This window comes from Tinamus guttatus, unplaced genomic scaffold (genome assembly GCF_059628265.1).
Source record: "Tinamus guttatus ecotype Peru unplaced genomic scaffold, ASM5962826v1 Tinamus_guttatus_pri_ptg000006l, whole genome shotgun sequence".
NCBI classification, from domain to species: Eukaryota; Metazoa; Chordata; class Aves; order Tinamiformes; family Tinamidae; genus Tinamus; species Tinamus guttatus.
In genome coordinates, this window is record NW_028288540.1 from 1,322,667 (window position 1) to 1,334,746 (window position 12,080).

The 12,080-nt window shown below is 37.0% G+C and overlaps 1 protein-coding gene across 1 annotated transcript in view; it reads left to right on the forward strand.

The window, feature by feature from the left end:
* The window catches only part of UBE3C (ubiquitin protein ligase E3C), a 64,907-nt gene that overhangs the window by 30,372 nt on the left and 22,455 nt on the right, over positions 1-12,080 (forward strand). Inside the window, exons 14-18 of the mRNA XM_088521101.1 lie at positions 1,218-1,322; positions 1,782-1,869; positions 5,155-5,252; positions 8,921-9,053; positions 10,913-11,160. Coding sequence (XP_088377227.1) covers positions 1,218-1,322; positions 1,782-1,869; positions 5,155-5,252; positions 8,921-9,053; positions 10,913-11,160 — 672 coding nt within the window. The remainder of the gene's footprint in view (positions 1-1,217; positions 1,323-1,781; positions 1,870-5,154; positions 5,253-8,920; positions 9,054-10,912; positions 11,161-12,080) is intronic.

Sequence of the window (12,080 nt, forward strand, 5' to 3'; positions counted from 1 at the left end):
CATATGCAGCCAGGCTTGACAGTTTGCTTGTGAGGGAGTAGTCATTCACTTGATATTGCTACTTTTGTTTTTTCTGCCAAGGAATTTATTGAAATTGCATAGACAACCAACAACCATGATGAGCACATTTTCCTACCTCCCAGTCTTGTTCTGCACATATACTTGAACTGATTTTCTGTTAGCTTATTTTCTCATTTTTTGACTGGTATAATTTGAGCCCCTTTTAAAATAATATCTATTTAACCTTCAGTGACTTAAGCTATTGTGTTCTGCTTTCTTGCTGGCGTGTAGTAGGTGTGCACATCTCCATATTGACAAGGGCTTACTACTTTTGTTTAACACATTTTCATTTGTAAATAGCATTATGATAATGAGGTAACCACATAAAGATTGTTTAGAAAAGGAATTATGAGGGTACGGTATGTTTGATAGTATTGGTAGTTACTTTTGGATGAGAAATTTTTTTTTTTTTTTTTTTTTAGATAGCCTTGAAAACACTGACAGGATACTCATTGACAAAAGGAGCCTATCATGTCTTTTCAATGTAAAGCTCTATAAAAAATATTTATATTTGTATATTTTTCCGCCTGGAAAATTGCCAGTGTCTGGTGTCATATACCATAAGCAGACACAATTTTTTTTTTTCTGAAACGATTTTAGGTGGAAATGCTTTAGGTTGTCAGTGCAGCAACCTGAAGTTGCAGCTGCAATCTTGCACGTGCTGTAGAGATGGAACATTTGTTGTCACCTGATATTGCCAGTTTAATGATTCTTATAAATCCTCTGGAAAATGGTCCGCAGAAGTTTAGGAATTCTTACTTTTATGGACAAAAAACCCTCTTCCCTCCCCAAAATAATAATTTTATATATATATATAAATGACCCAATTAAATATTGTTTTTTTAAAGAAGTATTAGAATATTGAAATGATTGGCTAGAACTTTTTAAATATGAATTGTAGTCCTAGTATGTGGAATGATATTTTAATAAAGCAGTTTTTTTGGATGACTTAAAACGGAGCGACAGTTTCTTAACATATTCTAAGGTATTTAGGTGTAAGAACAAGATTTTAACATAAATAGAAATTTGGAATATGTTGCTGCAAACCTCTTAGGGTTTTACGTGCAGATTTTTAATAGAAAGGTAATATGTATTTAGCATTGTGAATTAAATTATGTATTGAATTGTATTTCTGAATATGTATTTCTTGTACCTAGGTCATCACAAATTTAGTGAAAATGTTGAAATCTAGAGATACAAGGAGAAACTTCTGCCCACCAAATCACTGGCTGTCAGAACAGGAAAACATAAAAGCAGATAAGGTAAAAGTAATATTCTTTCTTATGTAGACTTTCTGGTGCTGAAGCTTAAATAGTAAATTGTTTGATTTATGACAATATCTACCTTTGATATGAAGTTTACATTTATGATAAGGTGTTAAAGTCACGCCTATCAAGAAACTTTTAGATTAAATCACATAACGTATCCAGAAAGCAAACCTGTGCTCTACTTTGCAACAATGTAGTTGTTCTCTGGTTATAGTAAAAGAGAATAGAAAACACTGTTTTTAAACATTGTAGTGTCTTCTTTTCTAGTTATTTTGAGCACTCAAAATTACTAAATGAAAGAATTATTTTGTAGCGGGGAAAAAAAAACTTTCAAAAATCTCTTTCCAAAAAAAAAGAAATTTAGTAACAAAGACTATTGGACTTCACAGTTAATGTATGTACTTAGTACATAATTAGACAGTGTTTAACTGTAAAATGCTTTTAATAAATTAGGTTACCCAGCTGTATGTGCCATCCGCTAGACATGTCTGGAGAGTCAGAAGAATGGGAAGAATAGGACCTCTGCAGTCTACCTTGGATGGTAAGATAATATCTCTGCAGTTTTTGTTTTGTGATGTAAAAATAATTCTCTGGCTTACGACTTTATTTGAAATCTGACTTTTTGGAGTACAGTTGAATAGTTTCTTTTAAAGTCCTAAATGAAGCAATCTGTCATAATTTTGTGCTCAGTTATTTTCAAAAAAACACACATTGTATGCTTATACCTGCGTGTGTGTGCGCATGCTTTCTCTAATGTATGACAGGTTTTTTTTTTTATTTTCTTCTGGGAGGAAAGCAAGGCAGTACTGCATAACTTTCCCCAGAACTGAAAGAAGTGAAATAATGAGGTGTGCAAATAATATGTACTAAAAATATCTGTATGAATATATAAAAAATACAGTTGCATAAGATAAAATGCATAAAGGTGCATAGTTCATAAAATACTGAGGTTTTACTTTCACGGTATATTGTGAAGAAACTTCCTTATTATATATTAAGCAGTAATAAACAAGCTTGTAAGTAATTTTGTATGACAATATTTTATTAATATTGTCCCTAATAATTTAAGGCAGAAACTAATCCCCAAGTGTACCCCAGCTCAATGCTAGTTTGCTTTCTTGTATAGATAGCCTAATTCTTCCTGCTTTTCAGACCTCTGCATCTTCGTGTCTTAGAATTTTACCTTGCTCATTTCACCTGAGTAAAATAATCATTAAAACACTCATCCCTGTGAAAGAACAAATTAATCTATGAGAGTCCATGCTCTCTTTCAAGATGTACCTTGAGTATCTGAGATCTACTGAATCTACTGAGATTGAGTAGATTTTGCACGTAAGATTAGAGTCTGCGGGCGTTATTTTAATGATAAATGTTATTTACATAACTGTGATGGTGTAAGATTACTGGTCTGTTCAGCAGGTAACAACATACTGCTCTGGGGTAAGTACTACTTAGAATTTTCAATCAAATCTTTTTAGTTTACCTCTGGAAATTGTCTATTTGGAGTTACTGAGAGGGTGAAATCTTGAAAACAGAAGTTTTAGGAAAAAAATGAGGGCTAATTTTGTCAGATGCCTATAGGTTTGCAGCCTGTGTCTCCTACAGGGCGCATGGCAGTAACTGCAGTCCCTCACATTGACCTTGCTGCCTCCCAGCTGCTTTCTTGTCTTGCTGTCGCCCATCGACAGCGCCCCGTGGTCAGACCTGTTGCACGTTTCATCACTCCCAGTTTCTCCCCACGATACTAGTCTGCTGGTCCCCTGCCCTTCATACACAGGGGATCCTCAGTGCTCTCCTTGCCTCCTTTTCCATAAGAGCACCAATTCCCTCTCTTCCATATCGTTCCATGACAACCTTTTGGCTGGCAGACAAGCTGACATGCTGAACAGAGCAGATAAGAGCTGAGCTCTCCTTGCTGCTTCTGTCATCAGTCCACTAAAGGAATTTCTCTCCTCCACCCACTTGAAAATGTTCACAGAACTTAGTATTTCTGAATCCCCTCTTCCTCTGTCAGTATTAAAATTGTTTGTCCCAGAGGTGTGTTGGAGGGGAGATGGTGAGGAAGAGTGACACAGCATGTTCATATAAACCTCATTCCCTCAAGAAATGAAGCTTAAAAAAAGGCAGTCACCGTGACTGCGTGAAAACAAGCCCATAACAGCGTGCACGTGACTTGTTCAACCCTCTTGACTCCATATGGGTTAAAGCCAATTAGTGTGAAAGTCCTGCTGAATCACACATGCTTGTGTTTATTTGTGCTTTCTCATTTACTTAAACAGCAGACTCTAAATGCCCTCTGGACTGATGACTCCATCCCATATTTCTCTTTAAGGAAAGAAGCTGTGATGGAGAAATGCAGATAAAATTGACTAATTGGCTGGAATAATTGAACTGTCGAAGTCGTGTACTAGTTTACCTTTGCTGTACATGCACTTTTTATTTAAAATGCTTTTAACCCTTAGCTTAATAGGTAAGATGCATTGATTTTAATTAAAAATGTTTACTAAGTAAACTAAGGGTGATCACAAATAAGCATTTATCAGAAATCTCTAAGACTTGCAATGTTGAAATCGGCCCTAAATGAGTATGCCTCGGATATAGTGATACATTAGGTCATGTCACGTTAAAATGCTGCTTAAAATATTCCTATTTCAAGTGCTGTGAGGAATTAAAATTCAGAACCATTGAAAAATGAACACTGAAGTGATGGCCAGCTGCAGGAGGGCAGCAAGGCTCTAGTCTCCACAGGTAGACGCACAAGGTGAAGCAGTCTAAGCTTTTGGACCGAGTAGTGACATGAAGCAATTACTTATTTTTTATAATACTTTCTATAAACAGTGTAGGTTCTGTGACCTTTCTCCCCCTCCCTCCTGTAAAGGATGTTTATTAAATACAAGAATGAAAGAATGAAACACACTTTTTTCTTTCTTTGAGCTAGGTGGCCACAGTATCTAGTAAAGTGAGCAATACCAGTGCTGCAATTAATAAATTAACAATCAGATCTGTGCTCAGCAGCTGTGTATCTTCCCATTTAGTTAGGGCAGGATCCTGACTTCTGCTACACGTTATCCAAAGGTGAATTGTTTCTTAAGAACCTCCTTTGCCCTGTGTATAGGAGCAACCAAAGAGGCTGCACGGTGCTTGGGAACCGGACTCTGTGGCTTCCTGAACATTTTTCTAATCCCACCCCCCCTTTTTTTTTTCTCGCTTACTCAAGTTATGTAATTCCTTGATGTTCTTTTCACTATTTCGATAGTGACTAAAATTTACTATCATTACTGGATTCCTGCTGTTGGGAAAGAAAACTCATTGAAAGGAATGTTATCTTTCTGTTGAGTTCATTAGATTTAGCTTGCTTTGGGGCCTAGACTGGAAAAAGTGAATAAAAGTAGATTACCTGATTGAAAGCACTTTTAAATTATTGTGATTACTGGGATGAGGATATTATGTATTCTTATGGTGAAGATCATAATTATTCACAACATTTTAATTGTCTTCTATCATGTAATTTTTCTTGGAAAAAAAAAATCAATCATAGCCGATTAGCTTTCTTCTGAAGAAGACTGAAATGCAGAGGTGCCTGCTTTTACACATATTTTGTTTTCAGTATGTTTTCAGTGCTTGCATTTCAGTTTGCCTGTTAGAAGGTAATGTTTAAAGAAAATGTCATAAGTCTTAGTAAGTGAACTATATTAATGTGTGTTTTTATATGAAGTAAACTGAATCAATTGAGTAAATTGAAAAAAAATTACTTGTTACAGAATAAACTGCTTAAAAACAAACTATTCTTTCCAAAATTTTTAAAATTATTATTTCTATTTTTAAGTGGGTTTGGAACCAGCACCTCTTTCTGTGTCTGAAGAACGGCAACTTGCAATTCTGACAGAGCTGCCTTTCGTAGTTCCTTTTGAAGAAAGAGTAAAGGTATCTAATTTCTATTTTAATGTGCACTTGGTTTTTATTTTTTTAATTTTTGAGCTTTTCTGTCCTCAGTAAATGTAAAAAGAGCACTTAGATAAGTAGAAGTTGGGGCGCTTCTCCACAGAAGGGAATCCCAGTGTTTGCATGGCGACTGCAGTGGAGAACATCCTAAGATTACTTTTTATTTTACTGTTTATGTTTCTTTATTCATAGTAAGTAAACTGAAATTAGAAACATATATTCCATGATAAAATTGCCTGAGAGTGGTACCTGTATAGTGAACTTCAGTTCTAATCAGTGATTGCCCTGTCCTCTGATAAGCAGAGCACTAACTAGTTGTGTGCCCATTGCCAGGTCAATATTGAGACTTCTTGTGCAGTGGGTGGGTTTACTCAGAATGAGGTGATGGAAATCCCTTCGGAGAAAATAGCACCTTGGGATTTAAATAGAGTAGGTAGTTTATAACTTGCAAAATTCTTGTATTATTTGATTTACTTTTGAATGTTTCCTGGGTTTTAAGTGTAAGATTGTTGGGTCCATTTGCTGTTCCCATTTGCATCATGTATTTTTTTAAAAAAAAAGCTACTATTTTGCTACTCATAAACAATTTCAAACTACTTCATTGTCAGCAGTATCAGTTCATTAAAAACTACTCCCTGAATTGTCTTGGAGATGTTGAGTTACTATTGTAACTCCATCAAGAGGATGAGAAATAGTTCCACAGGGAGAGTAAATCAGTATTTGCCAAAAAGAAGGTGACAAATTTGGTAGAAAAAGACTGTTTCAGGCCTCCAAAAAAGCCCATCTCGGTAGCGTAAGACAGTACTGAACTAGGAGGACAGGCAGACGGTTGGAAGTGACCTCAAGCAGGGGTCTGTATGTGACAATTCGGTCACTGTCTGCAGCCTCCACGCCTCTCAAAGCTATGTCAAGATGTACATATTTTTGCTGGAATTCACAGGCCCTTGTTTTATTATATCACAAAACCCCAAAATTGGCTTCTCATTTTGAAGGTTAACATATTTTAAATCAAATAAATGAATGAGAATTAGGAGAGAAGGAAAAAGCTGCAGTCAAATATGATAGTCTTGGTTCACTTCAAAGAGGAGTTCCTCTTACTAGATTTTTTTGGACCCAGTAGGTCTTATTGTGTATTAGTGGGACAGGAATCATTTTAGAATCTTCTGCTTCTTTCAAAACTCCTACAAATCAGCTCTCAATGAAGGAAGAAACTATCGTGTAATGTTTCAGTTGCCATATTGCACTGTCATTTAATGTGATAATACAAGTTCATGCTGTTTCCATGTATGGGTTGTTCCATATGCACTTTTCTGGCTTTTTGGTGAAATTTTTACCTTGAATTACCAGGTGTTATGTACTCTCAGAAGTGGTGATTCTGCCTAGTAGGGCTCCTGTCCCCTTCATTTTAAAGCAGATTGTTGTGCAGCATCAAATACCTTGGTTCTCTGTGGGAAGCAATTAATTGGGTTTTATTTCCTCCTTGCTGAGACCCTAGTTCAAAAAGCCTGTAGATTTTGGGGTATGTCCCATGAGGGGACACCCTGCTGCTGGGATCCTGCTTGTTTAGAGGGAGCCTTTTCCCACGGTCCTTACTCTGAACTGAGGATCAGCAATCCAGAAAAGAAGTCCTTGTTAGATCTCTCCAAGTCAAGGTGTCTCACCTAGAAGATGTGACACATTTGTGTTCATGATTAATCTGAGCTCTGGATGTGTATAAGCAGTGCAGTTCTTACTGGAGCACCTGCATTTAATTTCTTCTAAGCTCCTCTTCTTTTCCTTGTTGCCAGGACTTTACCACTGCTTTGTAGTGCGTTTTTGTGCACCCAGCAGAAGACCAGAAAAGAAAGTGTCCCTGTCCTTTCTCAGATACTTCTGTAGTTTAACTGCGGTTTGTACTGCAGTCAGCATCTCTTGCTTTTCTCTCATTGGGAATGCTTCAGTTACACACTGGGGTATAGATTTCAGGATTTCAAAATGCAGCATATTTCCAGATTTACATGTGCATGGACATATGCAGTCCATTTTTAGCAATCTAGTTTCCATATCAAGAAGAATTTTGCCATGAGATATACCCTAAAAACTTTCTTTCCATCTATTATTTGTTGTGTAGCAGTGATTATGAAACTATCCAGCCATATACTTCTTCAGGAAGGAAAGTGGTGGTGAGCATATTCTCATGTCCTGTTCATAAAAAGATGCTAGCTCTGAGTGTGCACCTTAATGTCACAGAGTCGTAGAGGAGTTTGTGAGAGAAGCCTCTGGAGGTGCTCTGTCCAACTCCCTGCTCCAAGCAGGAATAGCTTCAAAGTTGGATCAGGATGCTCGAGGCTTTACACAGAGCTGTTTTGACTGTGCAAAGATTTCACAGTCTCTCTGTGCAAGCTGTTCCAGTGCTTGACCACTCTTACACTATATCTTTATTTCCAGTCTGCATTTCCCTTGCTGCAGCTTCCAGATTTCTCTAGCAAGAGAAATCCTTGTCCTACTGGGCACCTGAGAGAAGAGTCTGTTTTACCTACACTATAATCCTCTTAGTTGGAGATTGTCCCCTCCAACCCCTCAGTTATCCATGGAAAGAGCAGATTTGAGACCTCGCTCCAGCTTTGTGCCTGGCTGTGTCAAAGCTTCCTCTTTCACTGTGAATTTGTGCTTTTCTTCTCTAAATGTCTCTGGAGACTCCTCTTTTTCAGTTTTGAGAGCAACCTGTAATACTGTTTGGAGATTACATCCCTTGTAAAATTTGCTAGAATATTTACTGAACGCAGGAAGGATGGAAGAAAAGATGTAGCAAAGAGATTCGTACTCCCTGGACTGGGTGTATTTAACATTATTGTACATTAGGCAGAAAAAAACATCCTGGCATAGAAACACAGTTACTACTGAACTACTCTAGTTACTCTTCAGATGAACAGTGATAGGTTCTTGTTATGAAACACAACGTAAAGTTCAGTTTGTACTTTGGCTAAAATTATCTTTTGGAGTTGATATGATGCTCTTGTACTTCACTGCGTGTAGTAATACTAAAATTTAGTGTGGCAATGCTAAATGAATGCAAGGTAAATACAATGCAATACACATACGTCATATAAATATATTTACAATGTAGGAGTATGTAAATGTATCAATATAAATTGATTGCAAATGCATTAATAATGCTCTGTCTTGGTTGGAATTACTTGCCCTCTGCTATCTGAGGGCAATACTAATACCTGATTTGGGGTTACTGGGGATGTTCCTAAGCGCTGCAGAAGCCAACGGAGGAGCGTTCGCTAGCGCAGAGGTTTCCTCTCCGTGCTCAGAGCTCTCATGCAGCTTCTTCCCTGTGTTTTGCAATGCCCTGCACTTCAGAACTCAATGTCAGGGTGAGGAAACTGGAGTGATCGACACTTTGTGTCTGTCTCCTCTTTCTGTGGACCGAACAGGGGATATCTTGGCATGAATGAGTTTTAGCACGTCTGCTCCCTCCCCTTCCCTGGGATGTGGCTGTGTATTGGATCCCTGCAGCTCTGTGGCAGAGGGAAGAAGTCACTTGAAAGTGGGTTTCCAGAATCAAGCCTTAAAGGATAGTAGTGCTGATGAATAACTGTTTATTTCACTGAATATTTAGATGTGTACAATGACTTGGTTTCTCTTTCCACTCATTTTATCAGATTTTTCAAAGATTGATCTATGCTGATAAACAGGAAGTTCAAGGAGATGGTCCATTTCTGGATGGAATTAATGTCACTATCAGAAGAAATTATATTTATGAGGATGCTTATGATAAGCTTTCTCCGGAAAATGGTAGGTTTACAATGAATTTATAATGTTCTCAGTCATTCTTACCGCGTCGTTACAAATTTGTCATTTCTTCAGTTCACGTAAGGTAATTCTCATCCAGATTCTGATTATTGTGGTTTCATTCTCTTTAACATGCCTTTCCTTCGCTCAGGCTAATGTTTTTATGGGACTCATTCCCATGTACTTGTCCAATTAGCTATATTTTGTAAATTCACCCATCCAGCTCATTAGATACTGTTGTCTTTGGTAATCAGGATCAGCAAATGCTGTGTGCAGGCTAGGTATTTGGGCTAGGTAGGGTGTGACTGCAGTGCCCTGCATTCCACTGCACGGGTGCGTATCGCAGCTCAGGATGGAATTGTGCAAGAACAGCTGCTCCAGAAGCCAAAATTCCAATCTGCCTATATAAAATCCTTGCTTATATAGGTATATAAAAATAATATTGGCCATTCTTTAGTAACTCAGTCTCACCTCCTGTGCCACACAAGTTCCTTCCTAGAGAACAGCCTAACTTGGAGGAGGAGGAGGAAGTGGTTGGTATTGGTTTGTATAAATTACTAGAGCTCGTGCCTCTCCTCCCTTAGCTTTGCTCTGATGCCTATCAGATAGTACAGATAATATTTTATTTATAAATGAAACTTCTTTCATTTAATATTTATACTTAAAACCTAAATCCCTAAAAGAGATATTTGAAAGAGATGTGGACTAATTTGTCCATAATTTTAGATTAAGTAGAAATAATAAGCAAATACTTGTAATTTGTGGAAAGTTTTAAAGCCTAAACAGGAAGATGTCAGTGAATAATCACCTCCATACTGTATGTGCTACTGACAGTATAGCCTCTTTTCTAGAGGTAAAGAATATTTTTGTTGTATGTAAATTTAGTCTGACTTGCTAACTGGTTTGCTTGAAATAGGTGAGCTGGAATAGAAAACACAGAAAAGATAAGACAGCCCTCCCTAATCACCCCCAATAACTGGAATTGGGAAGCTGTGGTTTATAAGCTCCTAAATGATGCAGTGTCAAGTAAGAGGCAAATCAGCTCCTTAGCCCTATACGTAAGGAGGTGGTTAATATTAAGTTAGCTTTAAATGGGAAACACGTTTTGGTATTGTGAAGCAGTCAGTGTAATTACTATAGTTCATTTAGACTACGAAGGCGGTTTTAAAACACAAGTTTCCTAAACTTAACCTGCTATTTGATGACCTCGGCACTGGGATGGAATTCACTTTTTTTTTTTTTTTTTTTTTTAACCAAGTTTACAGAAAGTACCAAACTGGTGGAAAGAGTCAATATGCTAGAAAGGCAGGTTGCTGTTCAGAGGGACCCCACAGAGCGTTGAAAATGATTTACAAATACTTCATGAAGTTTAAAGAAGACAAAAGCAAAATCCTGTACCTGGGATGGATTTACCCTGTGCAGCAGTATGGGCTGGACCCTAACCAGCTGGAAGGGTGTTTGGTCACAAGGGACCTGGGGTTTACAGTGAACAACAAACTGACCAAGAGGCAGGAGTGCCCCCTTGACGAGATAAAAGCTCCCAGCATAACACGTTAGCTCGAGCAGAACCAGCAGGTTCAGGGAGGTGATTTATTTTTTTCTTATTTCTTTCTACTCTGTTTGTTTTTTTTGAGGATTCTTACAGCAAGACCCATTGAACAAAGCACATTCCACATAGTGAATAACAAAACTATCCCCAAACTCGAGCTGGAAATAGATTTCTGCAAAATTACTATTTAATATTTCCACTTTTAATAGAAAAATATTGCAGCATACATTTGAATATGTAGCTGCATGTGTCTTTATCTAAAGAAGGTTCACAGTGATAGTTGTATATCAGTCTTTCACTCTTCTTTCTGCAGAACCCGACCTAAAAAAGCGCATTCGTGTTCACTTACTTAATGCACATGGCCTTGATGAAGCTGGCATTGATGGTGGTGGAATTTTCAGAGAGTTTCTGAATGAACTGCTTAAATCGGGATTTAACCCTAACCAGGGCTTTTTTAAGACCACCAATGAGGGACTTCTCTATCCTAATCCTGCTGCACAGATGCTTGTCGGAGACTCCTACGCCCGCCATTACTATTTTCTTGGGAGAATGCTTGGAAAGGTAAAAACACTGTTGTGTGAAATATACAGCTATACAGAGTACAGATTGTTTGGTAGTGCTGTTTCTTTTCCTTTTTTTTTTTGATAGAAGTAGGTGGGAAATGTCATCATTTCTCTACATTTGAGGAAAAACTTTTAGGTGTTGGATCTGAGCATTATATTTGCATATTATGCAAACTTTTGATTCATTTTAATAAATTCGATATTAATATTTAAAGGATAAGGAGACTTTGGGACCTTAACTACCAGTTGAGCAAAATGTATACATGTCTGTTTTGTGCTTATCCTCTTGCCTAAAGTTAATTTAATTGATGCCAATGGAATTACTCTGTGTGGTTATTTTTAATGTAGAGCTTTCTGGAGTTTGACTTCAATTACATTTTCATCATTTTGAATATATGAAATTAATATTTGCAAAAACAAACAATTTCCAGTTGTCGTGAGGTTATTGCTAACATTGCTGACTGTGATCATATTTATGAGCCACATACAAATTGACTTTCACTAATTCTGTTTGGTTTATGATATATTTTGCATATTTCTTGAATGTTAGTGCTTGCTATTTTGGTTCCGAGGAGATTCGAAGACTAATACACTAATAATTGAGCTAGATGGAAAGTTAAAAAAAAAAAAATAACAAAACATTATAACATTGTTTATTTTGCTTTTATGGCAGCGTTAGTACCGAGGATATTTCTTTCTAAGCCCTTGAAATATTTTTTTGGCTAGTAATATAGAAATTTAGTTACAACACAAGTTCCATTTCAGAAAAATGTGTTGATTGCTACTTTACTATCTAAAACTGAAGGTATTTATTATACCAAAATCACATTTTAATTTCTGAAATATTTTGAGCCTAAAATCCTGTTGACTCGTGATGAAATTTAGCAGAGAGCTGGGCACCCTTCTTTTAATCTAGCT